This window comes from Onychomys torridus, chromosome 3 (genome assembly GCF_903995425.1).
Source record: "Onychomys torridus chromosome 3, mOncTor1.1, whole genome shotgun sequence".
NCBI lineage: Eukaryota > Metazoa > Chordata > Mammalia > Rodentia > Cricetidae > Onychomys > Onychomys torridus.
The window spans coordinates 143,425,673-143,443,804 of record NC_050445.1 but is presented as its reverse complement, the minus strand read 5'-3'; the positions used below and the strand labels follow the sequence as shown (position 1 = coordinate 143,443,804).

The 18,132-nt window shown below is 40.6% G+C and overlaps 1 protein-coding gene and 1 pseudogene across 2 annotated transcripts in view; both read left to right on the top strand.

The window, feature by feature from the left end:
• Positions 1-3,689: 3,689 nt before the first annotated feature.
• Clec1a (C-type lectin domain family 1 member A) overlaps positions 3,690-18,132 on the top strand; it is a 32,710-nt gene continuing 18,267 nt past the window's right edge. For both annotated transcript variants that reach the window (XM_036181691.1, XM_036181692.1), the window contains exon 1: positions 3,690-3,963. In XM_036181691.1, coding sequence (XP_036037584.1) covers positions 3,852-3,963 — 112 coding nt within the window. In that variant the 5' untranslated portion in view covers positions 3,690-3,851. The remainder of the gene's footprint in view (positions 3,964-18,132) is intronic.
• On the top strand, positions 8,309-9,248 carry LOC118579902 (annotated as a pseudogene).

Sequence of the window (18,132 nt, the reverse complement as noted above, 5' to 3'; positions counted from 1 at the left end):
CTCCCCACTATCTTGTTTGTTGGGATGTGGTCTTACTGTCTCCTTATGCTGACTAACCAACCAGTTCCCAGATCCACCTGTCTCTCCCTCACCCAGCTCTGGAACTGCAGATGTGGGCTACTGCAAATAGCTTCTATGTGAATAGTGAGAATCAAAATTGGATTCTCATGCTTACAGAGCATCTACTGAGCCACCTCCTCAGCCTAATTTGCAAATATTTTAACTTTAGTTTCCATTTGACTCTTTCTGGGTACCTAGATTTGGACAGGTAAGTTCAAGAAACTATCATCATCAAAGAAAATAAATCTGGATGCTGAAATAAAGATTTTCTTACTAGGATCAGGCAGTTGAGAAATCCCCCAGTGTGTAGGTAAAGGATCAAGTAGAACCAGAGGTATGATAGAAAGGAAACTGCTCTGGGTGGTCCAGGGTATACTATTACCTGGCATGCTGACAGACTGTTTACATGAGAACTTACATATTAATGTACACATGAACAGAAACGCACATATCTGTCCAAGGGACAGAAATGGGATAACAGCTGCTAGCTGAACTCAAGTCTGAAGGATGAATTCCAGATAGTTAAATTTGAAGAAACATCTACTGAGGGACTCCTGCATTCATTTGCCTTGGACACCACAATAATTTGGGCAGTTGTCCCTAATCTTTGGTCTCTATCCCCCACAATGTGTTTCAAACTTAGCAGAGTAGGTTTGTTAAACTGCTGCAGTGGATGAGCTAGCTGGGGACAGTGCTGGAGAGCTCACACTGGTGGTGATGATGAGGGAAGCTGGCAGGCTGACCAACCCAGCCCGGAACCAGGGCTATGAGTTGGCCCGTCCTGATATTCACCTCATCTATGAACTGCTGGAGCATGGAAGGAGCCGGACCTGAAGATCTAAAGCTGCAGAATCTCCATGACTCAAGGCAACAACAGGATATCCAAGAGGAGTCCCAGTAAGGGTGCAGGATGGAGGGGATACCAGAAAGCCAGAGGCCTTGAACCAGGCCAGTGACTCATTGCAAAGAACACTTACAAGTAAAGATGTATGGACTAAAGGGTATACTGTGTGACTCACTGTGTCACACTGCAGCTTCCATGATGAGACTTTGTTTGTTTTTGTTTTTCCCTTAAAAAATTATTTTATTTGACAAGGGGGAGGTTACAAGGGCAGAGGATGGAGATGAATGGGATTGGGATGCATAATGTGAAATCAAAAAGAATCTATAAAAAGGGTTTTTTTAATTAAAATACAGTCATGCCATGTCTCTACTAAAAGCTCTCATTGTTTCAGAGTAAAAACAAAATGTAATAGCAAAAAAAAGCCGTTTTAATTGTCTTTGAGACCTCGTATGTTCTAATTCCTTCATCCTTTGAGGTGTCTCTGCCATCTGCACTTCTCCAGTCAGGCTTCTGGCTTCTCTGTGGTGTCTCAGCCCCAGCTGCATGTTTCTGCCTCAGTGTCTGTGATTTCTCTGTCCTCTTTGAGTGAGCCTCCTGAGATGGTGGCTGCACACACATCACCTCTGAAGTAAATGAGGCGTCCTTTGGCCACTCTATTTCAAATCATGAGTCTTCTTCCATTACCTTCCTTGAGCTCCTTGGTTCTTTATACATTTGCCTCAATATTTACAGTAGTTGAATTTTCCCCATAGGACATAAGCTTTAAAAGAGCCAGGGGCTTTTGTATCCAAAAGACTCTGAACCTACAGCACAGCATGCTTAGAAAATAATGCCGTTGTTGTGGAAATACTTAAGGAACATAGTACAAATGTCAATATGGGTGGTCAAACATTAGCAAGGATCTACTCGAACAACTGCAACTTGACAAACTGTGCTGGTTACTGCTTTATTGTTTCGTGAGAAACACAATTCGCAGAATCTCCTCTTATTTTCCTGCTCTATTTGTAATTTCTCTCCTCCTCTCACACATCCCTCACCCTTGCCTCCCTCTTCCCCTGCTCATTCTCTCCTCCTTCCTTCTTTCCTCCCTCCCATCCTTTTATTCTTTCTTTCTTTTGCTCTTTCTTTCCTTCTTTTTCTCTCTACATTTCACAGGCTGACTTGGAACTTGTGACCCTCCTGCTCAGCCCCGTGAATGCTGGGGTTACAGATATGTACTACCATAGCTACTCTGTAATTTTTAACATTCTAGCTTCTTAATAGTTCATCTCCTCTGCAGTTCACACATAACTTGACCTTCAGAATTCTCTTTTTCTTTCTTTTTTGTTTTGTTTTGTTTTTTGTTTTTTGTTTTTTGAGACAGGGTTTCCCTGTGTAGCTTTGCGCCTTTCCTGGAACTCACTTGGTAGCCCAGGTTGGCTCACAGAGATCCGCCTGGCTCTGCCTCCTGAGTGCTGGGATTAAAGGCGTGTGCCACCATCACCCGGCTGACCTTCAGAATTCTTAGTGCCCCCTTCTCTCTAGAGCATTCAAATATTCAACCTGATGCAAAGGAACAGACGTACTTTTTTTACCTTTGACTTTTTAACAAGCCATTATTTAATAAAGTATTCCCATTATTAGTCATCTTAAATTTATAATAATAGGGTGAACAACATACAGCTTGAAATGCATGTGAATTTACAATCTGTAGTTTCTGATGGTCTCTTACAGGCTCTGGCTCACTTAACTCTGTTTCAATACTGCCTGGTATTTAGTGTGCTTGTCTTGGGCAGCCATTACCTCTCTCTCTCTCTCTCTCTCTCTCTCTCTCTCTCTCTCTCACACACACACACACACACACACACACACACACACATATAATGTTTACTGGCCCGACATCACTCCTTCCACCATATGATGGCCACAGTATAGCCCTTAGAGGGTGCATGCCTCATCTCACCACTGTATTTGTCAGCACCTTGATCTTGAACCAGAATATGAGAAATTAATTTTTATTGTGTATTCATTATCTGATTTTCTGTTGTTGCCACACAAAAGCCAGACAAATAATAGAATTAAACTGTACTGGTGCTGGAGGAGCTGCTGGACATTGTCTGAGACAATTTTCTCATTTCTTGTCTTGACTTAACAAGTGTAGGCACACATTGCTAGTTGTCTTCCCAAAATTGCACAAGTTTGGGACTGCAAATATAGCATGGGATTGCTCATGACCACAATGTGTCTGATGTGTTATAAAATGTTCAATCAAGTCCAGATACTGTAAGAAGAAAGAGGGTGAAGTTGACAACAGGAGAGAACTTTCAGAGCTAACCTGGCCCGAAGCAGCTTTCTGACTTTTAAAGAAATCACTTCACTTAGATAGCTTTCAATTTCTTTTTGAGTAAAATGAAAGAGTCGAATCGATTAGATTCTGTCAGGAGGCCGCTGCTCGGACTTCCAGTGAGTGATGTTTTGCACTCTGCCCTTGGACAGAGGAAGAGTGTTCTCAATTTCCCCAAAGGTACAGGTAGGTAATCAGCCTGTGATGCATGCTGGGTAAGAAGCCGTGTCCAGCTCTGATTATGCTTTAGTGTCAGAGGACCCTGGGTGCGACTGTGAGAGCTCGTCATCCCCCACCTTGTAACTGAAAGACTTGTAAACAGATACACACGTGGTCTGAAAAAAAAATGCAGATATTGTAATTACTGTTCAGGGACCGCCCAGCCAGAAAACACAGGCGATTTCCCCTCAGCCAGATTAACTTGGCATTCTGAGTACAAGCTCACAGGGGAGGGGCCGGGCCTCTCCATGCAGGAACTGGAGTCAGAGGCTTTCCCTGCAGCCTGCAAGGAGAGACCATTAGGAATGCCTCCCAGTGCCTGGTTTCCTGAGGTATCTGACGGGAGACCTGGAGCGGCCTGGAGCAATCTGAGCACATCTCACCCGCAGCTCTGCAGGAATCGGGATGCAGGCCAAATACAGCAGCACAAGGGACATGCTCGATGACGATGACACCACCGTCAGCCTGTATTCGGGAGCTTCCATGGTCAGCAGACAGGCAGAGCCCAGACACTCAGGTACTTACTTCTGTCTCCTAGAGTCCAAGCAGACCAGAGCCCTGGAGAAATTCTTGAGAGGAGGCACTTTTCCTAGGCATATTCAAGGCAGAGGGAAGGGAGGGGATCTTCCTGTGCTTACAGTGAGGGGTAACTGCACTTTCCACAACTTGTCTGCACACATGTAACATTTGAAAATAGAAATACACTCAGGGGGCTGGTTCTCTAACATTCTATCGCTGGTTTAGCAGTTCGCCAGCAGAAGATAGGGATTTTCTGATTAGGTGTAGCAGGGAAAGAAGAGATTGTATACACCTTAAAGCAACATCTGTTTCCTTTTCCTTTCGTAGGAAGGCCAAGTTAGGCCAGCTTGTTGTTGTCCATGCGGATGGTCACCTGTGATGTGATTTGGAAATTTAGGTTAGTTAAAAACAACCATATTTGGGGAGGGGGGGTGTTGTCAGTTTTGAGCTCTTGACTTTAAGGAAGAGATTTCCAAGCAGGCTAATTAACTCGGGTATTTGTTAGAATTTCTGCATCTTGAGCCTAGAAAGACCTTGGAGGAGTCATGTTATCATCACATATTGGTTTTATCCTCTGTGATATCGAGGGCAGTGGAATTAAATCCTTCCTAATGTGTCCTCTTACGTCTGAAATTCAGTGATTTAGTAACCTAAATAGAGAGCTCAGATTCACTTGCATCAAATTCCTAGTCCCCTCAAGCCTTTTCTGTGGGTGCCTAGGTTGAATGTAGGGTCTTCCTCATGATAGGCAACAGAATAACACTGAGCTATGCTCTAGAATTCCTTTGAATCAATGTGAGACAACATCTCACGAAGTCACCCACTGGCCTCAAACTTGCAACGTTCCTATCTCTGTCTCCCCAGTAGCTGAATTATAAGCGTGCATCACCATATTCTGCCCCCTTGCTCTATTGATTTCAAAAGATTGACATGATTGAATCATATTTAGAAGGCATTTGATTTATCTTATATTTTACTATTTTCTTACCATAGAGTGGCATTTTCCCATTCCACTCATTTTTATAGTTCACATAGTAGATGGGGGCCATATCTGACTGCTCTACAGCAGACACATGACATGGTTCTAAAGCAAAAACTCCATTCTGTAGTACAGATAGATAGCAAGCCCTATGTTCAGGTTCTGATACCAAGTATGGTACTTATCACTGCGTGATTTTAGTGTCTTGGGGCTTTGGTTTCATTGCTTATAAAGCATTAATGATGGGAGGTAGGCATTAATGTATATGCTGTGCCTGGGATTACTCTAACTAATCTAAGTACTTTATGCACATCTGTTCATATTAACTTCAGCTAACAGTGAATAGATGTAATAAAGCTTGTTTGCAATGCATCCAAGAGTATAAAGAATGACCAAGATAGACACTCTGAAAATGTTTCTCTCAACGTTTCATCCTTTGAAAATTCCTAGAGTGTTCTGTTTAGCACTTTTGTGTCAGTCTCCACCAGCGGCACTTATCTCTGGCTGTGTCTCCTATATATTTATTTTCCCTTGTGAACAGACCCGGGGTTTATTCACTTCTGTGAATCAGGACATATTTTTGTACTGCTCTCTTTTATCAAATAACTGTCAGGGTCCATCCTTTTCCTCCATAAACCTTCTATTTATAAAAGATTGTCCACCTGAGGCCTACTGGTATGGTTTCTTGCTTTCCACTAAACTACCCAGAGAGCTATTTGAAGGATATTGGGGCTTTCCAGCTTCCTTGACCTGGAGCTAAGTGGTTACCGGAGGGAGGATAAATGCTGCAGGATGTGGGTGATGCTTCCGACAGGGTTCGAAAGGCCTCCTTCCAGCCAATCTCATGAGCAACCAGCTCACAGGGCTGTGGTTTCAAGAGGACCAAGTGCGACTTTGTTTTCCACCTTTGCATAAGCAGGAACAGTGTGTACAAATAAGTACCTCGAGATTAAAGGGTGGAGACAGAGGTGGGGCAAGATGAAACACTGGGGACAACATTTGGCAGCCTCTTTGTAAGAAGCAGAAATGGAACAGTGAGAGAGAAGGTTACAGGGAAGTGACTCCAAGTCAAACATCTGGAAAAGGTCTCCTCAGCCTGCCTGTGTGATATGTTGATTTCATCTTGTGATATGCAAATGTTTAGAGGAATGCCACAAAAAACATCTTAAGAAAACATATCTGATCTACCTCTGCTGTAGAAATAGCAGTAGAAAGCATATTTCTTTTTTCTGGCAATTTCGGATTCAATAAATATGAGTGGGCATTTTTTTTTTAACTTTTCCACTTGAACTAACAGGAATAAATACTGCAGGTGGATTTTTCCTTTTTGAGATTTTAATGTTAGTCATATAACAATCATGATTGTCTAAAAATAGCAAGTAGTTAAGAAGATAGAAAATCAAAAATAAAAGAAATAACTGTACACACAATTTCCACAAATTCAGATCAGGTGAGCAAAGGACTGGCCACACAGTGCCAAATACAACAGACCCTGAGCTATGAGCTATGATCTATGAGGGAAGCTGGTTCTCAACTCAGCTGTATGCATAATAATATACTATGTTGGAGCATGTGCATGAGACACATGAAAGCCTGGCCATTTATGTCTAGAGGGCTGAAGGAGATCTAGAAAGATCTCGAGAGAGTGGTTATTGCATTGAGTGGATTTTAGGATTTTCTATATTATAAAGAACCAGGAACGGGAATGTCCAGACTTGAGGATGTTCCACAAAGAAATACTTATGAAAGGGGGGGGGGGGGGGCTTTAAGGAACTCTGTGTTTTCAGAGCACAGTGTGCAGTAAGTACAGCTGAGGTGCAGAGCTGAGGGGACACTACTGCTGTGAGGAGCAGGCCTGCAGAGCTAAGGAGGCTCTTTCAGTCCATCTGAAGTGTTTCAGTTTTGTTTTGTAGTTAGGATGAAATCAGTGGGAGAGAAAAAAAGATACAAAGAGACAAATGGTGTGTTCTTAGAAGTATCTCTAGGCTATGCTGAGGAGGGCTGAAGGAGAATGCACAGACCTGGATGAGCTAATATGTTGTTTCATCAGAACTTCAGGTACTCAACTCCTCAACTGAGGAAGAAGAGGAAGAAGGAGGAGAAGAAATTAGTTGGGTAGATATTGAGGGGAGGAGATTCAAGGACCACATTGGGTTACCTGCGAAGAGACAGGAAAGAGATATCAGTCCAAGATTGACTAAGTACTGTCAGATGTGGTGTGGTAGATGCTGTCGTGACCTGCAGTAGAAGCCACAAGAAGAACCATAGGGTGACAAATTCAGCCTGAGTCCAAGGGTCTGTAAGGTGAAATGCAAAAATTATCTAAATATATATTATCTAAATAATATATTATCACATATATTTGAAGAATGTGGGTTCAGGGTAAGAATTTTGGGCTAAATATATATGTAGTAATCAGTGGCATGATAAATGAATAAATCACTTCAGTGATACGAATAGAAATTAAAATTTGATATGAGCGAATCAGATCACCAAGGGAGGAAATATAAAGCCAGAAATCTAGAGAAACAAAACAGACTAGGATGGAGAGAATCCAGGGAGTACCAGCCACAAGGCCTGAAGAACAAGAGGGCCCAACGGGAGGCTACTAGGGAGGAGCAGCAGAGAACGTGGAAGCAGGGCTCTGGCAGAAAGAAGCATCTGGAACATTGGGAGAGTGAACTCAAAATAGTGGGGAAGCCAACAGCAAGCAATTGTGGAATGTTAAAAATAACAGACACTGCAGATCATTTAAGAGGAGACTAAACACAGTCTATTGTTTTAACAACAAAGAGGAAAATAGAAGTTTATTTATCACCACAATCATCATTTTTTTTTTTAAGTTAAAACTCCCTACATAGCTGAGAATAGTACTCAACTCTAAATTCTTCCTCAGTCTCCCAAGAGCAGGAATCACTGCTGTGTGCCACCACAATGGTCAGGTTATTGGTGATTTTATAGCAATATATCAAAAAAAGGCTGATTATGATGAACTATCTATGAAATTTCCCATTTAATTTATTTCTCTTCTTTGAAGAAAATATAATGTGTTATTACAAGGTGCCACAGGATTGAGTGAGGACATTTTAAATTAATTTTTATGATGTGAAAAGTTCTAAACCACACTGTAAATTGAAAAGAAGCCCAGGATGGCTAATTCACCTGAACAATATCGAGAGTAGGGGAATGATGTCACAGAAAGACCAATATTCCCATTGAAGTGGGAATGCTATCCTACCAAAAGGATAAGAAAAAACACTTTGATTAATGATACTTTGAAAACACATTTTAAGTTCCTGCGAGTTCCTTCCTGCTGTGAGCATCGGACCCCTGGCCTCTGGTTCCTGGCCTCTTCCCTTATGCCATGGCCCCAAAACTGCAATCTGCGCTCCTGCCTCAGTCCAAGAAACCCAAATTGGCCCCTGCCCCGAAGCTGGAGGCCAAGTCGGCCTCTCCCTGCCTGCCGAAGGGAGAAAAAGAACAGCAAGAAGCAATCAAACACATTGACGAAGTACAAAATGAAATAGACAGACTTAATGAACAAGCCAGTGAGGAAATTTTGAAAGTAGAACAAAAATATAACAAACTCCGCCAACAATTTTTTCAGAAGAGGTCAGAATTGATGACCAAAATCCCAAATTTTGGGGTAACAACATTTGTCAACAACCATCCACAAGTGTCTGCACTGCTTGGGGAGAAAGATGAAGAGGCTCTGCATTACTTGACCAGAGTTGAAGTGACAGAATTTGAAGACATTAAATCAGGTTACAGAATAGATTTTTATTTTTGATGAAAATCTTTACTTTGAAAATAAAGTTCTCTCCAAAGAATTTCATCTGAATGAGAGTGGCGACCCATCTTCAAAGTCAACTGAAATCAAATGGAAATCTGGAAAGGATTTGACAAAACGCTCAAGTCAAATGCAGAGTAAGGCCAGCAGGAAGAGGCAGCATGAAGAGCCAGAAAGCTTCTTCACCTGGTTCACTGACCATTCTGACTCAGGTGCAGATGAGTTAGGAGAGGTCATCAAAGATGATATTTGGCCAAGCCCCTTGCAGTACTATTTGGTTCCTGATATGGATGATGAAGAAGTAAAGGCTGAAGAAGAAGAAGCAAAAGGAGGAGGAGGAGGAGGAGGAGGAGGAGGAGGAGGAGGAGGAGGAGGAGGAGGAGGAGGAGGAGGTTTGGAAGATATTGATGAGGAAGGGGATGAAGATGAAGGTGAAGAAGATGAAGATGATGATGAAGGGGAGGAAGGAGAGGAGGATGAAGGCGAGGATGACTAACACAGAAGACTGATGGATTCCAACCCTCTTTTTAATTTTCTCCAGTCCCTGGGAGCAAGCTGCAGTCATTCCCCTCCCCCACCCCTCCTGTGCTCAGTAGCCCTGTTTCTGAGGTCTCTTCTCAACCTATTTGGGGGGAAATACCTTGAACAAAATACAACAGGAAAAGAATCTCCACTATTCTGTTCTAAATTCATTTTTATCCTTTATTGTCTCAAACTGTGGATTCAACACCACCACTGTGCTCTGTGGGAAAAAAGAAAAATCCTTTGGCCACCTTGTCTCTGCTGGAGGCTGGGAGGTGCTAGGCCCCTGTGTAGTAGTGCATAGAATTCTAGCTTTTTTCCTTTCTCTGTATATTGGGCTCAGAGATTACACTGTGTCTCTATGTGAATACAAGTAGTTAGCATTTACCAACATGTATCTGTCTACTTTCTCTTGTTTAATGAAAAGAAAAAAAAAGGGAGGGTTATAGAAGGTCAGCAAGAGTGGGTTGAGGTGTCTGGGGAGGGTAAGTGGGCATTGTGACAACATGGCTTCTCCTTTGGCATGTTTGATTGTGATGTTTAACAGACATCCTTGCAGTTTAAGATGATGCTTTTAAATAAAATTCTCTCCTAACAATGACTTAAGCCTTGCCACTCAATGGGAGAATCAGTAGAACCTGTAGGGTTTTATTTGGAATTGACATTCTCTGTTGTAACTTTATTTTTAACTTTTTTATTTTTATTTTTTTGGTTTTCACTGGAAGGAAAAGTGCTCATTTTAAATGTTGAAGTGTACAAGTTGCTTTGTTACAATAAAACCAATGTGTACACAAAGGACCGGATGTTTTTCTGTCAGAACAGATGCTCAACATGACCTTCCAAGTTTGACCTGCATATTGACATCATGTCAAACTTTGTCTCCCTAACTTTGTATTTTTTGATACGCTATTCGCACTTTGCAAGATGACCTCAGGGCTATGCAGATTTGAGTTAAAGCGATTTGAATAATGTCTTAATGTCTCCGTAACTGAGTGATGTGGGTACAGCTGGCTGCAATGGACTTATACCCTTGATTTTTATCTCAATTTGGCATTTTTTAAGTGGGCCTTTATTTACCTGAATACTATGACAGCACCTGCTCCCACCGTGTCACAGACTGTGACTCTAATGCCATCTGTACAAAAGACAGCTGCTGGTGTGTCTGCATTGGCAGTATGAACTGGCCAAGAAAGTGGACTATCAGAATATGCAGTCCATGGGGGGTCAGGAGTGCTCTGTCCCAGGTATGTAGCAGAAGCTCTCAGCTGTGACTCTGAATCTGGGTGGATGAAAAGCTCTGTCTGCTCCACGCCATTGTGCAGAGAATAATGTTTTGGGAAGCTACCTGATGCATAAGCTTTTTAATGCTGTAAAATAGAGCTAAAATTAAATCTCACTTTTTCAGAGATGATTAATGGACAGCCTGGTCAAATTCAAAGCTTTTTGATATATAAAACTTTATAAATGGAACTACTCCATCAATAGGCAAAGTGTAACCAAAATCTGTCTAAATGGACAGTGTGTAATTTCTGCACAGGACTCTGTTTACATCAAGAATCTTGCTCCAATAAAGGAACATAAAGATTAAAAAAAAAAAAGGGTTGGGGATTAGCTCAGTGGTAGAGTGCTTGCCTAGGAAGCACAAGGCCCTGGGTTCGATCATTGGCTCAAAAAAAAAAAAAAAAAAGATAAAAGAAAAAAAGAAAAACATTTAAAAATCAATTCAAGTTCTGCTTTGCCATACCCTTATTATTGCAATATTGTTCCAATTTTCCAGCTTTTTAGTTTCATTTTTACACATCTGCATTGCAACAACAAGGAACAAGTCACATCTCCATGATCTCATACATCTTCTAGTCATGCCCACTAAATATTAAGAGGAGGTCCTTTTTTTTTTTTTTTTTTTTTTTTTTTTTGAGGCAATTGAAACCACAGAATAATCAAAATCAACAGTTAAAAATGCTCAGTGTTGTTGAAGACATGTTGGAGACCACAGAAGGCACTCAGAACTGAGCAAGTGACTGTTTGCTTTGTGCATCCCTAGAGAAGGTGTCAATTTTCCCAGATCTACACGGTTCAGCCTGGATTTGCCAGAAGAGCAAGCTGGAACATTGGGTGACTTTTCCACTTTGTGGATTACATTGTAGAAGTGACATCATAAAGGAACAACTAGCCTTGAACAAAATTAAGACAAATAAGAATTTGGAGGAAAAAAATATGGTACTAATTTTGGATTAGGATTTAGATCAGAGTAAGTTGGCTTTGAGAATCATGACAACACTTGTTACAAAGTGTTGTAGGTGACTATTCAGCTGAAGATAGAAGTTCTCAGAAGAAGAAATGGATGCAGAGAATTTAGGAAAGGAATAGAGGCTTAAAAATAATTATCTGGAGCCCTTGCTAATAATTTTTGCTTAAAAAATGATTCGGGGTAAACATTTTTTTTCTGCAAAGAAAAACGAGGTATGATTACATTTGTATTTTATAAAGTTAATCTTTTTAGAAGAGTGGAGAACTATACTTTATAATCCCAACTGAGATAATTTGTAATGTAGGAATGAGAAGTTACAAACCCTCAGACACCAGTGGGGTCTTTTTATAATTCCAAATAGGATTTCCATAAAAGGTTGAATATTAATGTAAGAAGTTGGGAGGAAGGTTATGATTGACAGTGTTCATTGATTTGCTTTTCAGGCTCCGTTATTGCTCTCGGCACACACCTAAGAAGAAAGATACTTCTGGACAACCATTTTCTTAACTAAATAAGGATTAAATGCAATTATACACTTAAGTAAACAGTATGTACAGTTCACTCACTGTTATTAATAGTGGCTACATGTTTCTCTGTAGGACATCGAACATTCCCCAGAGCAGGACATTCCTCACGTGCAAAACAGAATAATAATCTCTACTCTAGAGAGTGTTCTTGAAAACAGATGAGGCAATTCATTTAAGACATTTATCTTTGTAATTTAAGAATTTCAGCAGCCATCATTAATAGTTTTTGTTTGTTTGCTTGTTTATTGAGATAAGGGTTTGCTATGTGTCCCAGGCTGGCCTTGAACTTACCATGTAGTCTCTGCTGGCCACAAACTCACAAGAATCCTCTTGCCCCAATTTCCCAAGTACTGAGAGTAGAGGTATGTACCATCCGGCTTGGCTTGATAATTTCATATTTAAACTATGTTTCATTAATTAAACAACTTCATTGGGTTATAAAACAGACTCACTCATAGTTTACTGAAGAACGTATTGCACTTTATTACAGATTAGAAACTCATTGATATTCTGAAATTGCTGATATGTTCTTAGATGTAAATTCTTCAGCCTGCTTCTTACCCAGGACACTTCAGTCATCCATATGGAAAGAATACCCAGGTGGGCCCTGTGCTCTCCTTTGTAAACAATAGGAAGGATAGCATCATTTACATGCAGAGAATACGAAAGTTGATCTATAGAGACTAGTTGCCTCTCTGGAGTTACTTCATACAAAAAAGAGACTTCAACCTCACAGATGCCCACCAAGAGGATGACAACAATTAAAAAAAAAAAAAAAAGAAGAAGAAGTTCTAGAAAAGACAACATTTAAACTTAAAAAATACAGCCAGAAGCTAGATCTGGGCTAGAAATGCTCCATCCTTGAAATCTGTCAAGAGTACAATGGTGTGAAAGACTCAGAAAGCAGTCTTTGAAATATCGTACACATCAGCACACATGTTGACATGTTTCACTGAGATTCCTATTTCACCAGGAATGTACAAAGTACAGGGCAATGAGCTCATCCTAGCTCTACCTCAAGTATCCTTAAATTCTCTGTTTTTTTGTTTTTTGGTTTTTTTTTTTTCCTTCCAGCTTCTAAGATCCCTTGTCCTTCAGGGCTACACCTTTAGCCTTTATTTAATGATGTCTGTTTCATTTCCGGTGTGCTCTTGGTTTGTGGGAGTGCAGAGGTTTCCTCTGATGCCCAGTGAAGAACAACTAATTAAGTATGACAATATCTTCATCTGCCAAGTTTCATGGAACAACAAAGGGGTTTATATTCAAAACTCAACAATGGCACTCTAGCGTTTTATAGCATAGCAGTATTAAGAGACACAGGAAGGTGGTGTTCTCTTCTATATATATCTCAGCATTCTTGGGAATGTTTATATCATTCCTTGGCCTATCCATACCTCTTTATAAACATGCCTCACAAGTCAGCTTAGAGATTCTCCTGCGAAACCCAAAACTACAAGAAAGCCAAACCCAAATTAAACAACTCCCAGGCAGCTTATTTTTGTGAAGAAAAAAAAAATCTCTTTTAAGAAGGAAGTTGTCCCTAGAGAGATGGTTCAGCATCGTTGGGAAATATGGGTTAGAATTCAGAAACTTTACACTCACAGCAGGAAGAAAAACAGGCAGAGGGGAAAACAGCATCCAGGAAAAAGGGAAACTGGCAAGTTCATTGCCATTCCACCATGAGAGCTCCGGTGCAGACACAGAGGTAGGGAGAACACAGAGAACTAAGGGAGAGTTCAGTCTGAGGGCCACAAGGACACCACAGGAGGGTTCTGTGAGTGGAACTCTGGAGCAGCAGGGGGACATTTGGGACAAGAACAATGGGATAGGATCTGGCTAAGAAAGAGTGTATTCTGGGATTTTTGTCTCAATTGCAATACAGCTATTGGAAGTCATTAAATCAGGTGGAATCATAATGAAATTGCTATAATCTATGAAAAGTACTTTAAATTTCTTTTAAATCGAATGTGAACTATCTATTGAAATGATTGTTTAAAAACATGAGTCACATTTTAAAATACACCCATATGTTTCCTCTCTGAATTTTGACTTATTTTCCTTACTATATGTAAATTCAGATGGATAGGCACCATATTTCCTATGTCCATACTATCATTACTCCTTCACTTCGGCAAGAGTGATGAGCTCACATCATTGTGCCTAGAATACATAATATAGAGGATCTCTCTGGAGGAAGTGGGTTTTTTTCTCTATTTTGATTTTATTGAAAATAGATTTTGACAGGGTGTTGTGACACACACCTTTAATCCTAGCACTCAGGAGGCAGAGGCAGGCAGATCTCTGTGAGTTCTAGGCCAGCTTTGTCTTCAGAGCAAGTTCCAGGACAGCTGGATTTGTTGCACAGAGAAACCCTGACTCAAAAAAAGCAAAAAACAAAGAATAAAAAAAAACACAAAAGAACGAAGAAAATAGAATTTTTTCATATATTGATTACAGTCTCCCCTCCCCCAACTCCTCCAAGAGCCTCTCTTTCTCCCCTCCCATATGAATCCACACCCCCCTCTGTCTCTCATCAGAAAATAAATAGGCATCAAAATAATAATGATAAAATAAAATAGGAAAAACAAAAATAAACAAATTGGAATAGGACAGAATGAACATAAAAAAAGATCCAAAGAAAAAGCACAAGAAACATACATAGACAAATAAACACATAAGTTAACACACACAGGAATCCTATAAAAGCACAAAACTGAAAGCGGTAATGTATATACAAAGGACCTGTAAGCTGAAGAAGGAGGAGGAGGAGAAAGAAGGAGAAGGAGAAGGGGAAGAAGAGGAAGAGGAAGGGGAAGTAGGAGGAGGAGGAAGTGGAGGAGGAGGAGCAGAAGGAGAAGAAGGAGAAGGAGAAGGGGAAGGAGAGGAAGAGGAAGAGGAAGAAGGAGGCTGAGGAGGAGAAGAAGGAGGGGGAGGAGGAGGAGGAGGAGGAGGAGAGGAGGAGGAGGAGAAGAAGAAGAAGAAGAAGAAGAAGAAGAAGAAGAAGAAGAAGAAGAAGAAGAAGAAGAAGAAGAAGAAGAAGAAATAAATCCGTGACTAAACATGAAGAGAGAAAGAACCCCCGAAGTTGCAGCTGAGTTTGTTTTGTGTAAGCCATCTACTGCTGAGCATGGGGCGTGCTTTTAAGAACGGTTTGTTCTCATTGAGGTTACACTGTAGAAAACTAATTTTTCATTTGCAAATGATTATCAATTGAAGATAACTTCTGAGTTAAGTGTTGAGAGGACCAGCTCCTACTAGAGAGGAGATATGGAGCCAGTGAACTACTAGACAGACAGACATTTGGACTTTATCTGAAGAGCAAAACTTACACCTTCATTTTATTTTTCCCTTTCTGTTGTTGCTTTTTCTTCACCTCTTATCCCTTTTTACCACTCAAGATAAGGATTTCTACGCAAGAAATGATTAACTCACAACCACCAGTTACATATTTTCCAAAAACAAATTAAAATCGTTACATAGGAAGAAATCACATTATGATCACGTTACATGTTTTCCTAAGATGCCCACAAGTATTTAAACATTTTTCTTTGTATTAATTTTTCTACTATAACATCTTCACTCTAAAGCAGTAGTTCTTTTATAGTTGACTAACAAAGTTTTAAGCAAGCCGAGTCTATGTCAGCCCATTCCTTTGTGATGGCAGGCAGCTGTCTTTGGTTTCGGTGTAGCAGATTCCTATCCTGTTTCTACTCTACAAAAACTTTAAACAAGTGCTCAGCTAACCATCTGTTTTTCTTTACACACAATGGGGTCATTTGATTTCCTTTCGCAACTTTGTTTTTTAAAGGTGCACACCTAAACTTGTGATTAATTCTGTAAACTACATGACCAAGGAATTCAGGCCTAACCACGGGTGTAGGGACATAATTGCTTTTTTGATCATCAGTCTGTTTATCCACAGGCAGAATTCATGGATCTATAATGCATGAAATGTCCTTGTTCTTATTTTCCATCCTCTGCAAATCTCAAAGGGGATTTCTAGCCTATTTTTGCCTTATTTGTATCTCTTATTGGAATAATTGCCAGAATAGCCTAAACCATTTCCCAAATTATCTCCACGCTCTTAGTCACCTGTATCTATTTGACTGACTCAGAAAGTTCAATTAAATCATTGATTCAACTAAGCATCATTGCTCTTTTAAAAGTCATCTTCATTATGATCTTGCATGTAAATTGCCCAGTGGGGAGTGGGTTTTCCCATGAAACAATCACACTATACTAGATACAGAGGATCCTTTCACACAGTAATGAAAGGGATCACCGTGCCAGGTACAGAAGGAACATGAGAGTAGCAGGCAGGAGGAAGCACACCTGGAGCAAGGGGCATTCTGGAGACAATCTTCCGAGGGCTTTGCTTCTCCAGAATGTACCCATCACAACTCTGCTTTCTGGTGGATTGTATTCCATAAGTTCCATTGCTGACTGCAGCTCCTCTGACATGGCCACTGACAGTTAAGAATGGGGACATGTATCCACTTCTCATCTCATTGCTGGAATCCCATTTGGTACAGAGCCATACAGACCCTGTGCATGCTGCCACTGTCTGTGAGTTCATATGTGCGTTAGTCCAGCTGTGTTTAGAATTTCTTATTTTCTTGGCATCCTTCATCCCCACCCCACCCCCGGCTCTTAAACTCTTTCTGCCTTTTCCTCTGCAAGGTTCCTTGAACCGTGAGAGGGGGATTTGATAGAGGCACTGCATTTAGAACTGAGTGTTCCAAGACATCTCATTTTTTCTGCACATTGTCTGTGGATCACTGTATTTTTTCCTATCTGTTACAGGAGGAAGCTTTTCTAATGATGGCTGAGCAAGGCACAGATCTATGAGTACAGCAAAATGTCATTAGAAATCATTTTATTGCTGTGTTCCTTTATCAGAACAGTAGTATTTAGTTTTCCCTTAGAGCTCTTGTCTATCTAGTTTCAGGTTCTTAGCCAGTTGAGCATTGTTGGGGAAGGGTTCCATCTCATGAAGTGGGCCTTAAATACAGCCTGATATTGGTTGGATACTACTGCATCTTTGTTCTGTTATTGCACTAGTGAATCTTGCAGATCAAAGGGTGTGTAGCTGGGCTATTAGTGGTTACTTTTCTCCTTTTGTAGAGTGTAGATAACATATCATGAACTCTAGTCAGTAGGGGTGACAGCTTTAGGTAGGCCTTTTCATCACAAATTGTCTATGTTCAACAGAATTATGTAGGCATTGTCTTCAGCAACAGGGCCTTACCATCAGTTTGTGGAGAGCAACCAATAGCCTGGTTTGTTTGTGGGTATCCATGGGGCCAGTAACTCTGTCAGATGAAACACATTCCTGGTACTGGTAGCTTCATTTGTAACTAGAGATGTCCAATTGGAGCTCCATCTCCCCCATTATTTGGTGATTTTATTTAGATTGCTTTCACATGTGTATATATTTTAGGAAGCTTATATCCTACTAAGCTTCTATATGACCCCCCAATTGGCCTTATTTTTAGGTGTCACTCCCTGTATTCTCTCCTCTGGTCCCTCTTCTACTCCATCCCCATTTGATCCTTCTGTTCTGGTCCCCCCCACCTTGTCTATCCCTAACTATTTATTCCACTTCCCCTTCCCTTAGTCTATACCAAACTTCTGCAGTTATATGGATTGTAGCTTGCTTACCTAAGACTTAACAGTTAACATCCACATATAACTAAATACATACCATATTTTTCTTTCTATGTACAGGTTATCCAATCAGGATGATTTTTTCCTAGCCCTATCCATTTATTTGTAAATTTCATTTCATTTCTTTTAAGCTCAGCAATATTCCATTGTTAATTATACTACATTTTCTTTATCCATTTAGCTGATGGCAGACATCTAGGTTGTTTCTAATTATTGGCTATTATGGATGAAGCAGCAATGAGCATGGTTGAACAAGCATCTCTGTGGTAAGATGAAGCTTTCTTTGGGTATTTGCCCAAGCAAATAGCTGGATCTGGAGGTATATCTATTCTTAACTTCCTGATGAACTACCACACTGATTTTATAGAGACTGTATAAGCTTACACTCCCACCAGTAATGAATGAGTGTTCCAATTACCCCACATGCTCGC